Source organism: Diachasma alloeum, unplaced genomic scaffold (genome assembly GCF_001412515.2).
Source record: "Diachasma alloeum isolate Michigan unplaced genomic scaffold, Dall2.0 Dall_scaffold_00194, whole genome shotgun sequence".
Taxonomy (NCBI): Eukaryota; Metazoa; Arthropoda; class Insecta; order Hymenoptera; family Braconidae; genus Diachasma; species Diachasma alloeum.
In genome coordinates, this window is record NW_021680359.1 from 2,507,608 (window position 1) to 2,532,898 (window position 25,291).

The following is a 25,291-nucleotide window of genomic DNA, read 5'->3' on the forward strand; positions in this document are numbered from 1 at the left end:
ACGTAAGAGTGCCGCAAATGGAAATACAGTACTCTCAAAGCCGCATTATGTCGATGGATATAACTCGTGATGGCATACGTCGGGCAACCGATACAAGATGCATCAGAGTTTCCGAGGACTGTTGCAAGCCCGACATCCAATGTCTGGAACTTGCAACCCCATAACACGACTTCGATAGACTAGGGTGTTTGTCACACCATCCTGGCAGGCGCAAATGAAACTCTCAGTTTCGGACATCAAGCCAGCTGACTTCAAGAAAGAGAATGTCAGCTGGACGGAGAGACCCTGCTCTTCCACATGGCGGAAGAATACGCCATGCATGGACCTATCAACGTGCTGGCGGAACAAGGTGGACTTCTCCGTCGCCTTGATGGTCGCTCTACGCCGAGATTTGGCCATGATGGCTAATGAATCACCAGCCAACTGACCATCTCGGCCACGACGAAATTCCAAACCGAGGGACGCCGCTGCGGTATCTGTTTGCGGTATCTTATTATTATTATTATTATTATTATTNTTTTTTTTCTTGTGAATGAGATCGGTGGATGATCCTCGAGGGCTCCGACTTCACCTCGAAAACCACCCAGCAAGCTAAGCGATACAAACAAGTCCTAATCGCTCTGCAGTAGTGCTCCCTCCAACCAGAGGGTGAGCACTACTGCAGTGCAGAATCATGATGTCTAAATAGTCGAAGGGACCCAAGAATGACAGCCTTTTGTATCTGGCCAGCCAGTATTAAGGCATTGCGTCTGCAGGCTGGAATTACCTCAAGCGCAGATACAAAAGACTGTTTCATGCCGCCAAGAGAGCCAATGATCAGGACGATCAGCCTGACCCTAAACCCGCGCTGACGCAACTCAAACAGGAGCAGCTGGTATTTGAGCCGTTTTTCCTCCTCCTTCGTAGATATATTGCTCTCGGCTGGCGCCGAGAACTCAATCACGTAGATGACTTGGTCTTCAAAGTCGAAGAGGACGATATCAGGCTTCGTTGCAGCGACGGGCCTGATAGTCGCAAACGAGAAGTTCGAGTAAATCGTACTCCTCTCATTCACGACAACGGACTCAATATCTCCTGGAGCATAAGGCAGAATCGGCGTTCGGTCTATCCCATAAGAGTGCCGCAGATGGTAATACAACACTCTCAAAGCCGCGTTATGACGGTTGATATAACTCGTCACTGCATATGTCGGGCAAGCCGACAAAAGATGCATCAGAGTTTCCGGGGACTGTTTGCAAGCCCGACGTCTAACATCCGGGACTTGCAACCCCATAACACGGCTCCTATAGACCAGGGTGTTTATCACGCCATCCTGACACGCGCAAATGAAGCCCTCGGTTTCGGACATCAAGCCAGCCGACTTCAAAAATGAAAAAGTCAGCTGGACGGAGAAGCCCTGTTCTTCTACATGACGAAAGAACACGCCATGCATGGACCTGTCAATGTGTAGACAAAGCGAGGGGGACTGTTTCGCCTCCTTGATGGTCGCTCTTCGCCGAGATTTAGTCATGTTGGCCAATGAATGACTAGCCAGCTGACCACCTCGGCCACGACGAAACTGCAACCCGCGAGCCTCAGCTGCGGTATCCGCCGCCTTGTAGAGAAAGGCCTGAATCCCATGAAGCTCATGACCGTGCACAAACTTCAAGAGAGGATCCAAGACGTTCATCACGTCACAGGCCAAGCCGAGGACCAAGCGCTCATGGAGAGATTCTAGGCTGAGTAGTTCTCGGCCACCACTATCGCGCGAGAAGTATAAACGGGGACACAAAGATCGGGAATGTAGGCTCCTGTGGATGTTCATTAGTTTACGAGTATCCCTGTCCAACTGCTTCAGCTCATCCCTCCTCCATTGGAGCACGCCAAAGGAGTACAGAAGAACTGGAACAGCGAACATGTATGTCGCGGCCACCTTGTTCTTTCCGGAGAGTTCGGACTTCCAAACTCTCCGAAGCCGCCGACGATACTCCTCACGAAGAGTCTCTTTGACCGCCTCAGCGTCCACTATGGATCGCTGATTGAAGCCATCCAATCTTGCAGGGTGCAAGGAGAGTTTACTCGTCGATCGCTGCATATTGCGCGATTCGATACAGTATCATCGGCACCTGTCAGTGGCCTGGGTCGACTATCGTAAGGCATTTGATAGCACGAGCCATGAGCTCATTTTCCTGCTACTCGAGTGCCTTGCGGTAGGGGAAAATATCGTGAGGTGCATTAGAGATCTTGCACCACTTTGGAGGACGCGCTTAACCATAACATCTGATGAGGGTCGGCTTACTTCAGGGTTGGTGCAATTCAGGAGAGGAGTTTTTCAGGGCGATACCTTGAGTCCTCTCTTGTTCTGCATCTCACTGATGCTCCTATCTGTCGCCTTGCCCGGTGTTGGTGCATACCAAGCCGGAAGACCTGGCGATCGGAGGCATCAGGTTAGCCATATATTCTATATGGATGACCTGAAGTTATTTGCCTCAGGAGAGCGGCAACTCAAGCTCCAGCTTGATGTTGTTGCAGTGTACTCACGCGCGGTCGGGATGAGCTTTGGGTTGGACAAATGCGCAGTCTTCCACATGAAGAGGGGGAAGGTTGGGGACGGGATGGGAGAGGTACACCTGGTGGATGGAAGCGTCATTAGACTTATTATTATTATTATTATTATTATTATTATTATTATCATTATTATTATGCTTATTATTATTTATTTTTCTTCTGTTTGGAGCAAAGGGGCGGAGGAGGAGGGGGCGAAGGGGTTGTAGAGCGAAATAATGATATAAACTATTGTTGATATTATTATTATCAGGGCCGTGCATTTGGCGTAAGCTTTTGTGTAGTATTGTTGGAAAACAATCGAAGAGCAAAAATTCGGAAACATAGGGGCCTTGGAAAAAAAACAAAAGTCGTTAAATTGAATTGAGTGGATAAATTCATGTTGTGAACTCGTGTGAAGTTGGTATATGAGAGAAAAACCAAAATATGAGAAGTTGCTCTATCATGACGAGAAAACAACGTAGGGGGAAAAATATGAATAACGGAGAAGGAAAAATGTCGTGAGATAGCGCTGTGATGGTAACAGAATATTTCAACAGTTTAGAAAAGGACTATTGAGCGAGATGAATATGGAAACTTGCCACGCTGTATAGATGAATGTTTTCTGATGGATTTTCTTGATTGAATAAAGAATAAAAGTTGCGATTAGAGAAAAATGTGAGAGGAAAAATTATGAAAATTTGAATGTTCAAATTTATTGATAAAAAAAAATTGTAAAAAAATACCCTAGTATTCCAAATACACTAGAGAAAAATATTTGTCGAGAATTTCTTCTATTTCAGTCAGGATTTTTCATGATAGAAAGATACAACGGGAATTGAGAAGATGAAAATTTAATTAATTTTGATCCTCGTATTTCTCTATAAAAAAGGCATTGTAAAAATGAAACAAAAAATACAATGATATTCTCTCTGCTCTAGAGAACATTATTTGCCTCGGCAACTTTTTATTTCAGCAAGGATTTTCCACAATAGAAGGATCCGACAAGAATTGAGAAAATGAAAATTTGACTAATTTTGATTCTCGAATTTCTCTGTAAAAACGACATTGTAAAAATAAAAATAAAATATATTGATATTCCATCTGCTGTAGAGAATATTATTTGCTTAGCTAACTTTCTATTTCAGTAAGGATTTTCCCCAATAGAAGGATCCGACGAGAATTGTGAAGAAGAAAATTTGATAAATTTTGGTCTTCGAATTTCTTGGTAAAAGAGGGATTGAAAAAATGAAAAAAATGAACAGTATTATTCTCAATGCTCAAGAGAACAATATTTGCTTAGGCCATTTTCTATTTCAGTCAGGATTTTTTACGGTAGGAAGATCTGACTAATTATGATCTTCGGATTTCTCTGAAAAAAAGACATTGTAAAAATGAAAAAAACTTACAGTGATATTCCCTCTGCTCTAGAGAACATTATTTACCTAGGTAACTTTCTATTTCAGTAAGGATGTTCCACAGTAGAAAGATCCGACGAGAATTGGGAAGATGACAAAATTGAAATTTTCAAGGAACAAAGCCGGATCAATAATTGGGGAAATGACTCATTATACGATTTTGTGTTAATGATTCAATTTCATTCTGAGTTGACTCAAAAAATGTGGTCTCAAAAAGATTCAGAATCCTCTGAAGTGTGAATATTTATTAATGCCCCAAAAAGCGTGAATACCCCCTTTTGCTTTCATAAAAAAAATCTCTCAATTCCCTCTGAATAAACAAGAAAAGTTGTCTTAAAAAGTTACATCAATATGAGTCCGAATCATCTGGAAATTGGAGATTTTGTTCTCCCACAGGAAGTGTTTATACGATCTTTAGACCCAAATTTAGACGGATTTTCGAATTCACGTTAGACAGAAAAAAAATTTTCCGATGAATCAGGATAATCTGAAACGTGGAGATTTCTTATCCCCTGGGGAAATGTTTATACGGCCTTTTGGCCTAAATTTTCAAGAAGTTGAAAAAATGTTCTCTGTAAAAAAATTTAAAAAATTGTGTTGAAAAATTGGGCTCAGATGACTCAGAATCATCTTAAACGAGGAGATCGACTATTCCCAGGGAGAGTTTTATACAACCTCTTGGCCCAAATTTTTAGGAAAATGAAGAAAAAGTTTATACCACCTTTTGGCCCAACTCACGCGATATTAGGAAATTTAAATATATTAATTCTATTTCCAAATCATGGAATAAATCATTATATCGTTTATCAACCTCAATCAAGACAAAATGGAATTTAAATTTACCCTGAATGCAATTGCTCAATGATTCTAATGACAAAAAATGGTAGAAATAATAGACTGACCCGTCATGTCAGAGGTTGAGAAGCAAGAGAGCTATAGGTATCTCGTGTGAGGTGAGAAGTGACTCATCAAATCACAAGCAACACATTTCGCCAATTTACTAAATTGTTTCAATATTTCGGGGATCGATTGGCGCGGGATATTCGAATAACTTCAACTCATTACAAATGTGTGTATGCATTTCCGGATGTCTGTCCTAATTTTTCGCAAAATTTTTATAAATCTTCGCAAAAAAAGGACTAAAGTAGATGCAAAAAATCTGAAATTTCGACACATAATTGCTATTACTTTGGAGCACTTCTGAGCGCAATTTCAGCTCAATCGGTCAAGTATTTTTCGAGATACACCAATTATAACGGGGATCATCGCCGTAGCGTGGCCAGGCCGCCGCTCGAGCGTTGCCCGAATGGCAATAAAAGATTTTAAGGGGACCACCGCTGGACTATTGCTCGCTCATAGCCCGAGCGACGACACTAAAAAAATAAAGGTGGAGGACCGTTGCCAGACGATCGCTGGAGTGTCGAACGGATAGCAACATTTGACTGATAGTCATTCGATCATTGTCCGAACTGCGACAATAAAAAAATGACAACGAGGGATCATCGCCGAACCGTTGCCAAACCGTCACTGGAACGTTGCCCGAATGGCGATTTAAAAAAAAAAGATGGTATGGGGACCGCCGCCGGACTGTTGCTCAATCGTCGACCGACCCGCGACATTCAAAAAATAATGGTGCGACACCGTCACTGGAGTGTTGCCCGAATGGCAACGTTCGAAAAAAAGATGGCAAGGGGACCACCGCCGGACTGTTGCTCGATCGTGCTGGGCGAATGTGGCCGGGCCGTCGATAGAGCGTCGCCCGAATAGCCACGTTCGACTCATAATCACTCAATTATCGTTGGGACAGCGATGCTGAGAAAAATGATAACGTGGGATCATCGCCCAACCGTCGTCAGATAGTTACTTGCGTATTGCCCTTATGGCAATGTTCGAAAAAAAGATGACTAGGCGAACGCGGCCAGACTATGGCTCGGACGTCGCCCAAACGGCGACGCTCAAAATAATGAAGGTGGGAGACCGTCCCCGGACGGTCACTTGATCATTGTTCGAATGGCGACATTCAGAAAAATGTTGACGGAGGATCGTCGCCAGACCGTCGCAGAACTATCGCTGCGATGGGACGAGCGTGGCGACGGTGCGGCGTTCAAAAAATGAAGGTGAGGAATCGCCACCGGACCACCGCAAGAGTGTCGCCTGAATGATTATGCTCGACGAAATGACAGTGAACGTTCGCTCTAACGTCCCGTGAAGTGACCATCGAAAAAATCAAGGCGGGGAACTGCCGCCAGACCCTACCACGATCGTCGTCCCAACGATGTGGCTCAAAAAAATGATAGCGCTAGACTGGCGCTAGACCGTAGTGGGAGCGTCGCCCGAACGGCAACATTCGCCGGATCGTCACTCGAGAACGGTCCGAAAGGTGAATCATCGGACTTGTCAATATGTCATGTAGGCGTCGAATGTCACCGATGATTTGTCTGAGCTAGGATCGATTCTTTGAGGACCGATTCTCAATTTTTTTGATCGATTGGTTTCACTCCATTGGTCGGTTGGAGCGATTATTTACAGGCAAGATCGATCCATTTATGATCTTTACTAGCTATTAATTTGGAAGATAAGAGAGTTATGGATTAAATAAATTCAATTTGAGTGACTAATCATAGACGATTGATTCCGAGGGTCGAGGACCATTGTCGAGGCGTGACTGAGTAGTCATTGGGAACCATGATGGGGTCATAGCGTAGTTCCGCGGACCTACACGTACGGGTTCACATTTTGGCCACTCGACAGTAGCTTTTTGGGAGAGATTATTTACAGGCAAGATCGATCCATTTAGATAGGGCCCGCAAGATAGAGCATTCAAGTGCTAGACGTCCCTATAAAAAGCTCGCCGAAGCATTGACAATGCTCTACATATCTTTTTGTGATACCTGCCGCAAAAATGCACTTTTCGAAACAGATTAGTGTGCGTAAAGTGATTGATTTCCGCACGGCGTGCGTAAAGTTCACTTTACGCACGCGCTTGAACTTTACGCACTCGTGTATAAGAACAACCACATAACCCCCACTGCCGTTTCGAAAAGGGAACTCGGCAGGTACCGCAAAAAATAGAATGTGTTACACGTGCTTGTGAAAAAGTGGAATTTTACGCACTAGTAACACAATATACTAATTGATATTAATACTGAAACTCGAAGATGGAAGTTTACGATAACCTCGTCGTATTGAACAATCATGGAAGCAACCGTCTGAGATACGAAAAAACCGGGGCAAATATTGTTCTCTGGAGCATTGGGAATATTGCTCTACTTTTTTTACATTGTTGTAATTCTTTTTATACAGAGAAATTCGAAAATCAAAATTTGTGAAATTTCCATCATCTCAATTCGCGTCGGATCGTTCTATTGTGGAGAATTCTGACTGAAATAGAAAATAACCAAAGCAAATATTGTTCTCTTGAGGGTTGAGAATAATACTGTTCATTTTTTTCATTTTCTCAATCCCTTTTTTACCAAGAAATTCGAGGATCAAAATTAGTCAAATTTTTATTTGCTCAATTCTCGTTGAATCTTCCTATTGTAGAAAATCCTGACTGAAGTAGAAAATGGTCTAGGCAAATATCGTTCTCTTGAGGATTGAGAATAATACTGTCCATTTTTTTCATTTTTTCAATACCTCTTTTACCAAGAAAATGGAAGACCAAAATTTATCAAATTTTGATCTTCCCGATTCTCGTCGGATCTTTCTACTGTGGAAAATCCTTACTGAAATAGAAAGTTACCTAGGCAAATAATGTTTTCTAGAGCAGAGGGAATATCACTGTATTTTTTTTCATTTTTACAATGCCTTTTTTACAGAGAAATTCGAAGATCAAAATTAGGCAAATATTCAGTTTCTAGATTCTCGTTGAATCTTCCTATCGTAGAAAATCCTGACTGAAATAGAAAACGGCCTAGGTAAATATTATTCTCTTGATGATTGAGAATAATACTGTCCATTTTTTTCATTTTTTCAATCTCTCTTTTACCAAGAAATTCGAAGACCAAAATTTATCAAATTTTCATCTTCACAATTCTCGTCGGATTCTTCTATTGGGGAAAATCCTTACTAAAATAGAAAGTTACCTAGGCAAATAATGTTCTCCAGAGCAGAGAGAATATCACTGTATTTTTTTTGCATTTTTACAATGCCTTTTTTACAGAGAAATTCGAGGATCAAAATTAATTAAATTCTCATCTGATCAATTCCCGTTGAATCTTTCTATCATGAAAAATCCTGACTGAAATAAAAGAAATTCTCGACAAATATTTTTCTCTAAAGTATTTGCAATATTAGAGTATTTTTTTATCAATAAATTTGAACATTCAAATTTCCATATTTTTTCCCCTCACATTTTTCTCAAATCGCAACTTTTATTCTTCATTCAATCAACAAAATCCATCAGAAAACATTCATCTGTACAGCATGCCAAGTTCCCATAGTCATCCCGCTCAATGGTCCTTTTCTAAACTATTGAAATATTCTGTTACCATCACAACGCCATCTCGCGACATTTTCCCTTCTCCATTATTCATATTTTTCCCCTGTAAGTTGTTTCCTCGTCATGATAGAGCAACTTCTTATATTTTTGTTTTCCTGTCATATACCAACTTCACGCGAGTTCACAACATGAATCTACTCACTCAATTCAATTTAACGACTTTTGTTTTTTTTCCAAGGCTCCTTTGTTTCCAAATTTTTTCTCTTCGATTGATTCCCAATAATATTACACAAAAGCTTACGCCAAATGGCGGGCCTGATAATAATAATATCAACAATAATTATATATTATTATTTGGCCCTAACCCCTTCACCTCCCTCACTCTTTGCCCGCCGCTCCGAAAATGAGAAAATAAAAATCAAAAATCATTTATATTATTATTTCGTTCTACAACCCCTTCGCCCCCTCCCCCTCCTCCCCTTTGCTCCAGACAGATGAAAAATAAATAAATAATAATGATATTAACAATAGTAATAATAATAATATCAACAATAAAAAATATTATTATTTGCCTGTAACCCCTTCGCCTCCCTCCCTCTCCGTCCCGCCGGTCCAAAAAGGGGAAAATAGAAATCATCAATAGTTTATATTATTATTCCGCTCTACAACTCCTTCCTTTTCTCCCCGTCCGTCCCTTTGCTCCAAAAAAAAAGAAAAAAAAATGACATAAACAATAATTAGTATTATTATTTGGCTCTAATCCCTTAGTCCACCTCCCCCTCGCCCATTCCGCTCCAAAAATGGAAAAACAAAAATCAACAATAATTTATATAATTTTTTTGGTCAACTACCCCCACTCTAACCTCCTCCCCCCACAGGAATGGAATTCATAAGAATCGGGGAATGATCTTAGGATTTGTATCTTAATTGCTACGTGCATCTTATATATCCAATGCATCTTACACTTCACTTTACTTACGGTTGTTGTCGTGTGACTTTTTTTTTCGACTGTTTTTTTTCAATTGTTATCGTAGGTCGGTCTAAAAATTAGCTGTAAAATAAGCCCATTATAATTGCAATGCACCGTCTCAAACTTAAGATATTTTTTTTTGAATTTTACATGTTAAATGCAGATTTTTTTTTTAAGCAGCTTTTAATTTTTTTTTAAAGCAACCACTCGACATTTTTTTATTAAAAAAAAAAACCAGTGCAGAAATAGTGACAATCGATGTACAGAAAAAAAATTAAATTGATTGACCATTTCATTTTCGAAAAATCATCATAGAAATATATTTTTTCCCACCAATGGGCGGGGCAAGTGAGTTCAGTATGCGAGTCATGACAACAACGCAGCTTCGAGTCGGTGGCATGGATGTATTTGAAATGGTCGGGTTATAGTAAGTAGTTAAAAAATGCGGTAATTCAGTCTTTTTCTTATTGACTATCTATAAACACTGTAATAATTAACAAACATGGAAAATAGTATAATAAAATAATAGATAGTCATCTGTTATTTGACTAGCGACTCTCAAAAAAGAAAATAATTTTATCAATAACTTTTTTAGTTTTCGTAACTCGGGGTTTGTTCATGTCATTTTGTTCTGATAATAATTGCATCAATCCTCCTTTTTGTTTACTCGCTATCAACAACACGATAAATGAGATGCCAGAGTTGGCAATTTTTTTTAACATGTTGTCAGATATATTGCTCTTTAAAACCATTAACGAAGGTAATAATGTCAATGCTTTTTTTGGTAATTTCCGATACGATACACTCCAAGTACAACTTTTTTGCAAGAAATAATTGTTCCTTGGTTATTAATTTCTCTGACAATGTTTGTAAAACTTCAACATCAAATAGTGCCTCATGGAAATTGCCACTAATTCCCAGAAAATCTTCTGCTAACTTGCCTAATTTCATCATGCCAGTACCTTTTTTTTCTGGAAACATTTTTTTAAATAGTGCTAAAGAGTCGGTGAAGCCAACAGGTTAGGAGTCACACAAAGAGAGATACACTGTGCGTGGTTGCCACGATCGACACCATTCGGCGTTAGCTGCATGCGCACGTATTCATGTATAGTACATTCATGTACCCTAGTGGAAAAACCTAAGGCAGAGGCGTAACATGCCTGATCAGAATTTCGGATCGGACTTGATCAGTTTCTGATCGAGACCTGAACAGAATTTCCACTCGGGTATGAGCCAATTTGAGAGTGAACTTCGTAAGTGTCCTGGTAGCTCAGATGGTAAGAGCACCCGACGGGACATTGGGAGGTCCCGGGTTCGATTCCCGGCTAGAAAGTTACTAATTTTTTCTCTCAAAAAATTAAATTTAATTAATGCCTAATGATAGAAGGCGGAGAAACCCTAGTGGAAAAGCCTAAGGCAGAGGCGTAACATGCCTGACCAGAATTTCGGATCGGACTTGATCAGTTTCTGATCGAGGCCTGAACAGAATTTCCACTCGGGTATGCGTGAGCCGAATTTGAACTGTACATCAGCAAAAGTTTTTGTTTTAAACCGGCTTCTTCGGTTAGCGGGAAACCAGCCCATAGCGTGGAAAATTTCAAGTGTGACTCTCTCGCGACAATAACCTTAACCACCGTGGGAATCTTAAATTCAGATTCCACTTGGATCTTAAATTTTGGATCTTATAATTTAAGATAGGAAAGCGGTCTTATTTCTGGTTAAGATCCCTAAAGTATATTAAATTGTGTAAGACGCCAGCAAAAGATCCGAAATATATCTTATTTTAAGACTGTTTATCGCTCTTATGGTCTTGGATCTTAGTTCAAGAACCCTTCTAAGAGCCTACTTTTTATAGTGTAGGAGATTCCAATAGATTCCCCATCTACTCTACAACTTTGCGCTTGCGCCCCTCATTTCTTAGCTTCTTCATGGCTTCCGCGAAGTTGCTTGTTACCTCCCAACAAATTCCCTCAAGTCTCCAGGTAAGGCCTTCCTTCTAAGCGCACACAGAATCTCAAATTGTTCGAATCATACAGAAGCGAAGGCATGTGATGAACACGTGCTCGGCCTGTTCACCCATGCACTCCTATGCAGGTCGAGCACTTCGGGAAATTCTTGTTTAGATTTATGAAGATACGCCCGGCAATACCCATCTCCCGGAAGCATCTGTGTCAGGTAGTAATTGATTTCTCTATGTCAATGGAGGTCAATTGTCTGGGGGATCAGACGATGAGGCCATGTCCAGTTGGCTGCAGTATCCCACTTCAGCTACTGTCGACGTATGCTGGTCCGTCTCTCTTCTGGCTTAAGTGTTTCAACACTCAGCGTTGTAGAACTGAGCGCAGAGATCTTCGTCCTCAGCTAGTACTTCTATCGGTAAGATTCCCACAATTGCACACATTGCATCCTCAGACACCGTACGGTATGAACTCGCAACTCCGAGGACACTCACTCGATAATGACATATGCGAGCACCGACGTGACCACCGTGACACCAGCGCTCGGCTTTTTTGGGTAGCACTGTGTGTGTATGTGTGAACAGATTTTTACTCACGATATCTGAACAAACAATAATGCGATTGCCTCGTCCAATGATGCAATCGATGGGTCTTCACGTAATTTGGCGCTGATTCGATTTCGGTCGATCACATCAAAGGCATAACTAAGCCTAAGGTGACTTAGCTGTGGGCAATCCCACGTCAAATCCGAAATCGAAAAAGGGCAAGTTTCCGATTGAGTTCGCGATTTTTTCCCGAAGAGAACTATATAAGATAAATTTATCCCTAAATTTTCAAATCAATTAAATGTTTTTCACTGAATCAGAAATTTTTAAAAATTTTGACTTTTTTCAAGTAAATTTTGATCGCTTGCCATTACATGAGATATTTTAAATGTTATGGTTGGGAATTGAATTCTTGTCTTTACACATTAATAGGCAGGCAAACAACCAGGGGTTCGAGCCCATCCGACAGAAGGCATGTGACCGTTACTTTTTGAGTTATTAGTCCTTTTCTTTTTTTTATTTCTACCAATCCCATTGGTAGTAAGCTTCTCAATGGATCCGTAGCAATTCCCTGTCCTTGGGACAGGTATACAACCGTAACCACATACTACAGGATGTCTACAGGAAGATATTCAACCTTTTAATGAAATAGATTAGATTAGATAGAGTATAAATATACAAAAAGTTAAATATCTCCGATACTGCTCGGCTGATTGCGCCTATTCAAAATACGAATCGTCAACATTGTAGGAGCTATAATCACACCAATTTTCAACTTACTAGTTTCATTTTTTCTCAAAATATCGTCCGTACAAGGATGAAAAAATTTAAAAAACGAAACAACGGGAATTCAAAGAGATTTTTTGTATGAACGGGTATACATATTTTGATTGATCTAGATGGTGGCCAACGAGATAAGTATTTTGAAAAAAAAATTGAAATCCGTCCAGTAGTTCATGAGAAATTTGAAGAAATATATTTACACAAAAGCTTGAATAACTCAAGAACCGCTCAACCAATTGCCCCCATCCACAACACAGACCTTTTATGTTATAAAAGCTTGAAGCATACAAAATTTCAACTCCCTATCTCCATTTTTTGTCAAGTAATCGTGTAACCAAGATTTTTCATTAAAAAAACGGAAAAACGGCAATATCTTCAAATTTTGTCTGAACGAGTATATATATTTTGATTGATCTAGAGGCCATCGAGACGAGTATTTTGAAAAAAGAAATATTGAAATCGGTGGAGTAGATTTTGAGATATCGAGGAAAAGTGAAATTTAGAGAAGTTAATATATCTCAGGAACTACTGAACCGATCGGGCTGAAACTGCGTACCAAAGTGAGGCTTAATCATAGCTATCATGAGCCACAATTTCAGACTTTTATCGACAAATTTCACCGTATTTATGTTGAATTTTCTAAAAATTGATCACCAAAAACCCAAGTTATCACACACATACATACAGACATGACCCTAAAAACATCATTTTTGCACGTTTCATAACATTCTAGACCATTTGCCATCAAAATTAGAAAATCGAAAAATCGCTCAAATAATCTTTCATTCGGAAGCAAAAAGGGATAAATAAATGGCGGAAAAAGATTTAGAAAAGGATAAGAATAATAAAAGAACAGAAAGCACATTACAAAACAAAGAATAAAACGAGGCGAGTATTTTGAAAAAAAAAATTGAAATCGGATGGATAGAAAAACAAAAACAAATGTTTTTGTAAAAAAAATTGCGTCAAGAAAAATTTTGTTTAGTTCTTACTGGGAAGTTTTTGAAAAATACAAAGAAATACTGGGAAATTTTTGAAAAATACAAAGAAATGAAAAAGAAAGCCAAGTCAGCAATGTCGAATAAACGAAAATAGTGCACAATTAGATTTATATAAGAGAATGAGGATTTAAACAAAATTCTCGATGAAATAAAAAATTAGTAGAAGGAGGGCCAACGTCCTTGGCGCGGATCAGAAGATGGAGAATTAGATTGATACTAGACAATGAGTTGAAAAACTCCGTGCCAAGAACGTTGGTTATTTTTCCTCCTTCTACTAATTTTTTATTTCATGAAGATTTTTTTTTAAATCCTCATTCGATTTGAAATAATTTCTCTTATAGAAATCTGATTGTGCACTATTTTCGGTTATTCGACATTGCTGACTTGGCTGTCTTTTTCATTTCTTTGTATTTTTCAAAAATTTCTACTTCCCAGTAAGAACCAAGCAAAACTTTTTCTTGGCGCAGTTTTTTTTACAAAAACATTTGTCTTTGTTTTTTTAGGGAGATTTCATTATTTTTTTCAAAATAAACAAGGAATCGTTTTTATATCCTGTAAATTTTTTCATTCTCAATTCANGTCAAGTAATCGTGTAACCAAGATTTTTCATTAAAAAAACGGAAAAACGGCAATATCTTCAAATTTTGTCTGAACGAGTATATATATTTTGATTGATCTAGAGGCCATCGAGACGAGTATTTTGAAAAAAGAAATATTGAAATCGGTGGAGTAGATTTTGAGATATCGAGGAAAAGTGAAATTTAGAGAAGTTAATATATCTCAGGAACTACTGAACCGATCGGGCTGAAACTGCGTACCAAAGTGAGGCTTAATCATAGCTATCATGAGCCACAATTTCAGACTTTTATCGACAAATTTCACCGTATTTATGTTGAATTTTCTAAAAATTGATCACCAAAAACCCAAGTTATCACACACATACATACAGACATGACCCTAAAAACATCATTTTTGCACGTTTCATAACATTCTAGACCATTTGCCATCAAAATTAGAAAATCGAAAAATCGCTCAAATAATCTTTCATTCGGAAGCAAAAAGGGATAAATAAATGGCGGAAAAAGATTTAGAAAAGGATAAGAATAATAAAAGAACAGAAAGCACATTACAAAACAAAGAATAAAACGAGGCGAGTATTTTGAAAAAAAAAATTGAAATCGGATGGATAGAAAAACAAAAACAAATGTTTTTGTAAAAAAAATTGCGTCAAGAAAAATTTTGTTTAGTTCTTACTGGGAAGTTTTTGAAAAATACAAAGAAATACTGGGAAATTTTTGAAAAATACAAAGAAATGAAAAAGAAAGCCAAGTCAGCAATGTCGAATAAACGAAAATAGTGCACAATTAGATTTATATAAGAGAATGAGGATTTAAACAAAATTCTCGATGAAATAAAAAATTAGTAGAAGGAGGGCCAACGTCCTTGGCGCGGATCAGAAGATGGAGAATTAGATTGATACTAGACAATGAGTTGAAAAACTCCGTGCCAAGAACGTTGGTTATTTTTCCTCCTTCTACTAATTTTTTATTTCATGAAGATTTTTTTTTAAATCCTCATTCGATTTGAAATAATTTCTCTTATAGAAATCTGATTGTGCACTATTTTCGGTTATTCGACATTGCTGACTTGGCTGTCTTTTTCATTTCTTTGTATTTTTCAAAAATTTCTACTTCCCAGTAAGAACCAAGCAAAACTTTTTCTTGGCGCAGTTTTTTTTACAAAAACATTTGTCTTTGTTTTTTTAGGGAGATTTCATTATTTTTTTCAAAATAAACAAGGAATCGTTTTTATATCCTGTAAATTTTTTCATTTTCAATTCAATTCGGCTCATTTATTTTTCACACGATAAATCATCTTTCCAATTAACAATCGAAGTAAAACAAATAGTTCTATTCCACAGTCGTTATTTGCACCGACTTTAAATTATTTATTCAAGATTTTCCGACTGAATTTGCTTCTTCGAGAATTCATTTGTGCACGAAACTCGAATGAAAAATATCTGTGGAATTCATCATTCGTGCACCATATTCAATTTGTAAATTCCCGGGCTTCCCTCCTTGGTGCGTGTGATTGTATTGCACTGCTGCCAACTCCGTAACAAAAAAATGATAGGAGTTGATGTGAAATCCGAGAATGTGCATATGAACCCGTTGCTATGCGCGTATTTTTTTAAATATTGCTTCGAACAAAAAAATAGTTACATCAATGAGAAGCTTGTGGCCAATTTATATAATGTAACTAAGAGTATTTTTCATGTAGCTCGTCACGTTTGTATTTTATTTAATGGATATGATTCGGAGGTAGTGGAGGGGGTAGTTGCTTCGTGTATAGATACACGGCAGCGATCGGCCTGATGTTTTGTACAATCGGAGTCAAAACTTTTCTTGGCCGATACGCTGCCGCGTATCTCGATTATAAGATATTTACGAAAAACGATTTTGTTACAATGTTGAATATCGCCTAAACTAATCATCGGATTCAGCACATCTTCAATCCCATCCATTGCAGTACTAAGAGGCAGACTTGTGCCAAATTTCAAGTTGATATATCAATTAAAAAAATAACTAGCGTGCGAACAAGGATTTTGACCGAAAAATGAAAAAATTGAAATATCTCTGAAATTTAGTATGAACGGGTATACATATTTCGATTGATTCAGATAAGAGAAGCGAAGCATCGAAGCGAGTATTTAAAAAAAAAATTATTGAAATCGGATGGATAGATTCCGAGATATTTACGAAAAAGGATTTAGAAACAAATGGCTTTTTCTCGACAACGCTTGGATCGATTCAGTTGAATCGGTGCACAGAGTTAGTCCGCATTTATACCTATAATCTCACGAAATTTCAGATTTTTTTGAATTTTTTTTGCGGTTTATTCCTTCGATTTTCTAAAAGTTGACCATCAAGTCGGCCAAGTTGACCACGCGCACATACAGACACAGTCGTCAAACTTCATATTTTACGTTTCAGACCATTCTATATCATTTCCACGCAAAATTAAAAGATCTAAAAATCCATGGAATATAATGCTTCCATTCGGAAGCAAAAAGGTTCAAAATAAGTCCAATTAAAGTCGATTTAGTTGTGTTTTGAGGCCGTTATCGTCGAATGAATTTTTCTCTCAATCTGCAATTACTCGAAATGCTCACTTTAAAAATTTCTGAAATTTTCAGGGTAAGTTGGGAACATAATTGCCAATATCTTTATAATAGTTCTCTGTTAAATGAATATTTTTCCGTTTCCACTTTTTTCTTTTTTTTTTCAATCCATAGATGGAATAATTTGATGGAGGCACAACGGGCATACAATGAATAGAAATTACCGCAAGAAAAACCGTGTTCCGTTTTATACAAGAGGAAAAAATAATCAGAAGGATCCAGTTGGAGACATGAGTGGAGTAACCAGAAGGTCGAGCATTTTTAATTGTCAAACGACCTTATTAGAACGGGTCGAGCAGGAGATGGGACTGAAGCAAGTAAAGTATCACGAAGACCAAGTGAGAGGGGCAAGTAGAACAATCGTAAGGATCTGAAAAGGTCAAACGGACAATTGGGCTGCATATCCTCTATGCAGGCCTACGGGAGGAGAATGAATTTTAGGGTTCCGATTCGGGAAAAAGCCTGCTAAAAACATCACCAGTCCATGCGAATTTTTTCGTATTTTTCAAATCAATTTTCATGTATGCGATAGATTCCTCCCCAGTAACTACTGGAGTAGTTATTGGGGAGGAATCTATTGCATCTTGCATGTCCACATCATGTGTTGGAACTGCTGCTGAAATCTGCTATTGAAGCTTCTATGGGGCCAACTTCTGGACTAGATATTCTCATTTACAAAAGATCCCAAGGGCAATGGAAAAACATTGAGAAAGGAGAATTTTCACCAGGAGTCCAAGATGATGATGTAGAAGTAGCAATTAGGAATGATGCAGAAAACGCCCTGGCATTTGCTTACTCACGATTGAATATACGTTATGAAGAAAAATTTACAATATTCAATCTAACACATTTTTTCAATCCATTGAAGAATTAAATTGACGTTTTCTCATTCATCTCTTAACAGATTGACAACATCAGGAAGGACTACATAGTTTCTGGAGCTGGTGGTGATGTTCTTGGGTGGAAATCTTTCAAATGGTAATCGATTCCGAGCGCTGAGTCCCATTCATCATGCTAGATGGATGGCGAAGGCAATTTACTCATTGAAAATATTCCTATTAAGAGATCAATTTCATATGACATCTCAGAAAATATAAAGTTTCAAGAGAATTTGTATTTTTATCGTCCTCCTGTATCAGAAGAGTTGGTTCACAGCATCAAATGCAATTGAAGCTGCCAAAAACGATGTAGAACTATTGAAAAAATTAGGAACTGATCATAGTTCTACGTTGTGACGAGTCTACAATGCGGTATTTGAGATTTTTGGGAACCATCTCCAATACTTATCAGAAGAATTAATCGCTTTCTCTTTTTTCGATGAAAACTTGAGTGCAGATTGCAAGAAAAAGATGTGCGAAGCTATAAAATCATGTCTTGCACTCAAAAATGATCGAAAAGAGAGAAAATCAGGAATGAAAGATCTCAAATTTATCAGAGAGGCGAATTGGCATCAATTCGTGATTAAAAATACCATTACCTTCTTCAAGATTCTGAATCTCAAACATGATTTCCTGAAAATCGACTCTACGTAATGGGGAAATTGTGAAGATTATATTGAGGCTTCACAAGTTGTGAGATTACTTCTTGTTACAAATGATGTGGCGGAAAGGAGTGTAGCTCTCATGAGCGAATGAAATAATTTGCTCACAAATGATGAAAACAATAAGCAGGATGTGATGCAAGTGGTGAAAAAATTACAGGAGTTAATACCTGCTTGCACACGAGAAAGCTTGAAATTTTCATTAGAAAACTATTTGAACAAATCACCGATTGAAAATGTGAGTGATCCCGCGTCGAAAAATTGATCGTTCCGCATCTTCCAAATCGCTTCGATTTGTCATATATCCTTAACGACATAGGAAGACACAGGGAAGACCATAGTCATCTCATCCTCGATGGCAATAAAAATATGGACGAGAAGAGTCGTTCGAATATCGCTCCGATGTTGTAGTTATTGGACTTATGAAGACCGAGGAAGAGTTGAGGAAGACAAGAATCGTTTCCGTTTATGACGGTTGGAGCGACACCGATATTCCTTTGGTCGCTCTAGTCTTCATTTTTGGGGGTATCGGTCAGTATGTCTGCCCTTGTCTAAATTTTATGGCTAGGTACCGCCGGTACCATCGAGGAGAGCAGGGGGGAGAGGTTGTACCATGTTTTGTTTATAAAAAACATTGAAACAAATTGAAAATATTCGATTTATTTTGGAAACTATAAAACCATAGATTGATCGATGTTACAAAAAGTGATTACACATTTTAACAAAATTTCATTATATTATATGTATTCAATTATAGTATAATTATATTATAATTATATTATATATGCTTGAGACATAATTTCACTCATTGGAGTTGCATAGAACTATTATACATATTAACAAAATTTGTTGAAGCTTCCGTGGTATCCGGGCATTGAAGGGCACCAACGAGGCTTTCCCAATCGATTCAAGTGTTTTGGATTTGAATTCTTCGGAAAAAAGTGATTTAATTCTCATTATCTTGAGATCTATCCGATGCTCTGACTCTAAAAGTATTCCTTTTATTCCCGTATTGATCACCCGTAGAACGTTTTTGATACGCCATGTAGAACTTCTGGAGTCTGTGCTTTATCTTCGGGGGCGATGAAATTACCACTGTTCGAAACACCCTATTTTTTGTAATTCTTCGCATGATTCTGAAAAAAAAATGATTCATTTTTTTCTTTCAAAATTCTTCGAGAAGAGATGTGGAATGATCAATTAAAGGAAGACTACAATGAGTTTTAAAAGTCGCGGGCGATTGGAGTGAGATTTCTCTTGCACTAAAGATCAATTAAATAGCCCTAAAAACGAATAATGAGTGCAAAAAAATTAATTGTTTATTGTTCGTTTGCCCCGCCCGCGCTTAAAATGTTGAAAATAGTTCGGGGCCTCCAATTATTTAGCTACAGAGATTTTTTTCAAAATTTTTGAAAAAATGTGTGCAATAATAATTACAAGTTAGTTTTTTGAAATTCGACTCCTAAATAGCTAACTTCGTTTTTTTTAATAACAAAATGGCACCATTCATGTAAAATAGTCCGAAAAATGTTTTTGAAAGGATCGAGAAAATATTTTAAATATTTTAAGAATATTTTTTCTGCTTAGTTTACGTGGACGGCACAAATTTTTATCTTGAACAAAACGAAATTAGCTGTGTAGGAGTCGAAATGCAAAAAACTAACTTGTAATTAAGTAGCGAAGTGGTAAAAGGAGATAAGTCAATTTTGACTATAGACCAGTTTTTAATCAATACCTCAGAATCTAAGAGAGATAGCGAAATTTTTATTATAACCTTTTTTGTAGAGCCTATTGAGTGCTACAACATATGTACTTCCAAAAATTTCGCTATCTTCCTTAGATTCCAAGATATTGATTGAAAACTGGTCAATAGTCTAAATTGATTTATGTCCTTTTACCACTTCGCTAATGAATTGTTAATGGACACATTTTTTCAAAAATTTTGAAAAAAGACTTCTATAGCTCAAAAATCAGAGGCCCTGGACTATTTTTAATATTTTAAGCATCTGCGGGACAAACGAATAATAAATAATTAATTTTTTGCACAAAGTATCCGTTTTTAGACATGTAATGGATTTTCACCGTATAAGAAATCTCATTCCAATACCCCGCGACTTTTAAAACTCATATTAGTCTCCCCTTAATTTTATAATTTGATCGAGTCATTTAACCGTGGTATTTTTATAGATGAGAACTTGTATTAAAAAATCAAATAATAGTCACACTTGCCTCCTTTTGGGGAATCTGACGCTGTAGGTTATCGATTTCTTTCCGTCCTTCCACGATAATGTCGTATCGGCATTTTCATGGTGATCATTCCTGTAGATACTGGATAATGGTACTATATCGCTTTTTTTATGTTTCCAAAAAACAATTGCAAACATTGCATACAACACTCAGGAAAACTTCGAAAAATAATGATAATGAAGAGAAATGATGCGTGTCTTCCAACGGCCATCGAACTGAACTGGAAAATATCCCTTCCTTGCTATATTCTAGGTCGAAAAGTATATTTAGTTGCAAAGAAAATGTACCCGAGCGGTCCTTTTCACCCCTTATTTTACCATCCCTTTTCAATAAAAAAGGAGAATTCCCCAAAAACAATGAGGTACCGCTATGTCTCCAGGTATACCATTTTTTTGATGTGCCGAACACGATGTCCCCTGACCGTCTGAGTCCGGCCGGTACGGCGTAAAAGCAATGAAATCGAATCAATTTTTTATTCAGTCTACGGAAAAATTTTCGTATATCCTACATCAGGAATTTCATTCTATTTTTCGACGCGAATAAAATATTTTCGAGTTATTCTATTTGTCATAATCCGATGCATCAGTAGAAGAAAAAAAAAGGGAATAATAATCATTCGACCATATGCAATTGCAGAAGAAATGAAATTTTAACCGAATTTCAATCTATAATTATGTAATTCGGATCTTATTTTTCAATATACGATTCTTTGAATATATTTCGGTGAATTTCGCTCAAATTGTTCTAAGTTCTATTCTGTGCAGATATTTTTATAAGTTCCCCTGACACGAAAATTTTTCCGAGTCCTCAAACTTTCGAATACTTTGACGATAATACAACGATACTAGTCTTCATGTGAATATTTTCAGTTCAGTCATTAAACTTTTATAATTTTATCGATCCCCCGATCCTTTTACTTGCTTGATGGACCCTAAACGTTGAGAAGACACGAATGTACAGATCGACGACTCTTGTCATTCCGATTAGGTAGTCGTTGCAAGTATTCGCTTTGTCGTCCTCTGTCTTCTGTGGCATGGCGTGGTCAAACGACACCCAACGACACATGGCAGATTTCTGCCGTTCCCAAAAAGTGGTGAAGACATAGAAGACTAAAGTCGTTGCTGAAAAACGGGAAAAAAAAATCCGAATAAAAAAAAATCGTCGCCTTGGAAGACAGAGAGAAGATTCGGAACGACCAATTTTTCGACTCGGGATCTTCAATAACGCATCGAAAAATGTCAATGCATCCAATGGTTCCAATCTCATTTTCGTTGCTATATTAAAATGAGGGCAGAAATATTAAAATCAATTTTTCAGCATTAGTCCTAGACAAAAATGGTAAAAATAGTATAATAATAATTAGAAGTAAGCTATTTTTATCATTCAAGTTTTGTTGAAATCCTTGAAAACTAATTGATTCAATAATCTAAATTTCGTAATGAAAATGTAAACAATCATGATATTTTCATGTTAAAAATAAAAACATGTTGAAAAGTGTCGAGCGTAATGAGAGGTAAATCCCTCTCTAAAAATGGTCAATGCAGCAGGCAAATTTTTATTGCTAGGATTCAGTTTCTGTGTTTATGACCGTTGTAAAAGCACCGGATAAATCTAGCATCTGCGCCTACATGAAAATTGATGAATTTTGTTTTGTATTTTTCTCGCCATTGAATTCGCTTAAAAATTTTCGTTCTTCTTTGCATGATAGTACGATAACTCAACAATTATATAATCGAATCGATAAGAAAAATGCACAGTCAATAAGCGTTGTACGCATTTTTTAAAACCTCCCAATCCTGCGGAAAATTGAATTTTTATGTCGTCAAAAAATTGTGATTTGAAGAAAAAAAAATTTGGATATTCTTTGCCTTTCTGCTAGTAAGTTTATGGAAATTGATGCTAATAAGTTGAATTGTGGAGTTACAAAAAATCATTATTACATTTGGACACTGCGAGACGTGTAAAACTCCATAAGAAATAAAACTTCGTAGAGCTCAGCTTAAAAATGTTTTCAAAAATCTGTAAAAATTTACATGAGCTGCTGATTTTTTTTTAGTTATCTTTAGAGGAATCGGAACCATAAAATTCATTCAGTTTCTCTCGTAGGCCTGCCTAAACCATAATGATGATTATAACCATGACAATTAATTTTGAATGACGATTCTTCTTTTCTTTGGGATAATTAGCGAATAACAAGCGATTTCAATATATACCATGCCACCTTGACCATTTTATTTTTACTATTACACCCTTGAAAATTTATCTTCAAGATTCCACCGTTACCATTCAACCCTCACAGTGTTACCCTTATGATTTTCTCGCCCCTTCCCATTATTACGATTTAACCCTTACAATATTACTCTTCAAATTTTCCCCTTATGATTCCACCCCTATGATTCCATTCTCATCATCTCACCCTTACGACTTAACCCTTACAATGACAGCAGCGGCTGGAGCCCAATGACCAAGCTTCGAGCCACCGCTGGCTCGGGTTTGGTTATCGAGCTCCGGCATGCCAATGTTCGGCCAAGGCTGGGCCAGATCTATCAATCAAGGCTCCGTTACCCGCCTTTCCCCCGAGACTCAAACCGGGGTCCCCAGGGATGGCCAAACCTCGATCCAAGCTTGGGCGCCCAGACTTGGTAAGCCCAGGCTTGCGCCAAACTTGACCCGTTTTTCCAACACTGGTCTTTCCTACCTGGAATAGCAAATTTTTACTGAAAAATTGGGGGGGGGGGGCTGTGCATCGAGAATTAACAATCGAAAAAATTGAGAATTCACAATTAAAAAATTGAGAACCCCCCCCCATCAATTTTTCAGTAAAAATTCGCTACCTCTCTTAGTTTCGGTGGTATCTACGGGAGGGGGGACGGACTGTACATCGAGAATTCAATACAACCCATGTATATATATAGATCCCCCTTATATATATATCCCCCCCCCATATATGAACACCGCATATATGAGCCCCCCTCCCATAAATAAAATCACCCATATAAACCTCTCCTCCTAATTAATTAATCCCTTCCCTTGAAAACTCCCCATATACACTGATAGACTAATTCATTTATTCCAAATGAGATTCGTTAACTATTAACGAATGGTAGAATTGAATATGACCAAATGAATATTTGTTAATAGTTAATGAATGGTTCACTTAAAAAGTAAAAATCGAGTCAAACAATGCTCCTCAAATGTGCATTTGTGAACTATTAACGAATGAACATTTGGTGAGGCCGAATACACTCTCGTCTCCAACCAAATCCATTCGTTAACAATAACTAATCCTTTCTATCAGTGTATGAAACCCCCATTCTCACATCGCAAACTTCCGCTATTTGGGCACCCCTCCTTATGGAGCACATACGCCTTTTAAATACCTACGCCTCCATTTTTTAGTTCAATATGCAATTTTTTTTAAATTAAGAAAAAATCAGCATTGGTTTTAGACAATATTTGTTCTTAAAAACAATCTCCAAATTCGTTAGTTTTTATGATCCTACTACTGTCGGTGTCAAAAGTAGAGACCACTCGAAATAAACGTCTATAAGTCAGTAAAAAAAAATCGTAAAAATATGAGACCAAATACACTGTGTAATAGAAGTATTTCGCTTGCCCAATACGGAGTTTCAAGTTTTTAATTTGATTAGTTTATTTATAATCGCTGTGAGAAGCCGAAAAACCCCCCGATTTTCAGGGTCCGTAAAAGTCGGCAAACTTTGAACCGCTAGCAAACGTAAGAAAATTTCTTTTTTTAAATCGTCAATTTTTTCAGTGATTTGTATAACCCCTGAGAAGCCAACCAGGGAAGAAAAAGATCGAAATTGCGATAATTATTCATTTTATTTATAGAAATGTCGACTGCGGCTATTTCGTTGTAGAATTGCCGAGCAGACGTGAAAAAAAAACAATGCATTTGGAGTTCAATGTAAAACACTTTCGGTCAATAGTTTTTCAATAAACAATCTCCGTTGATTTTTAAAAAAATCAAGAAAATTTGTCAAAAAAAGTGCTGTTAAAACGATCATAACTCGTTATGGGGTTTATGGGCCCGCTCACCGCCAGTCCCTCAAAATTAAAAACACATGTGCACCCGGCTACCTTTTTCAGGGGCGTCGATACCAGTTTCAGCCGTTTGGGCCCTTTGGGGCGCCAATATACTGTACATTGCTGCTTTCCCATTAAAACAAAAATACAAACACGAATATTTTTTTTTTAATCATCATCTAATCTTAGCATATATATATATATATATATGTTTCCGAGCATACCCATAATTATTTTACTTTAGGGAAAATTACGTAATTCTATTGTAATATTAATATTCTAATAATGATTTCACTCAGGTTCAACGGTGGAGACATGGCAGTGGTCATGATCGCAAAAATGAAGTAATGATTATATGCGGTTCTAAAAATGTTTTAGAAGGAGTTCTGCGATACTGTTGATTTAAAAATTCACTTGAATAATGAATTTGAAAATATTAAGTCATCATTTTCTTCCTGCAAAACAACATAGAGGAAAATTTGCCAAATATTGGTATAGTTTTGTATCTTCAAAAATTTAATTTTGTCGAGGCTGCTCATATGGTTTTCTTATGATTCAAAAGACCTAATCCTTTTTTTTCATTTTTTCTCCAGTTTTGTTACTCATTACGTCAATTCTTCTGTTTCTTGATTTTTTG

The 25,291-nt window shown here is 37.5% G+C and overlaps 1 protein-coding gene across 1 annotated transcript in view; it reads right to left on the reverse strand.

Moving 5' to 3' along the window:
- Window positions 1–21,230: 21,230 nt before the first annotated feature.
- The window catches only part of LOC107048496, an 8,052-nt gene continuing 3,991 nt past the window's right edge, over window positions 21,231–25,291 (reverse strand). The window contains exon 2 of the mRNA XM_015271677.1: window positions 21,231–21,728. Coding sequence (XP_015127163.1) covers window positions 21,717–21,728 — 12 coding nt within the window. The 3' untranslated portion in view covers window positions 21,231–21,716. The remainder of the gene's footprint in view (window positions 21,729–25,291) is intronic.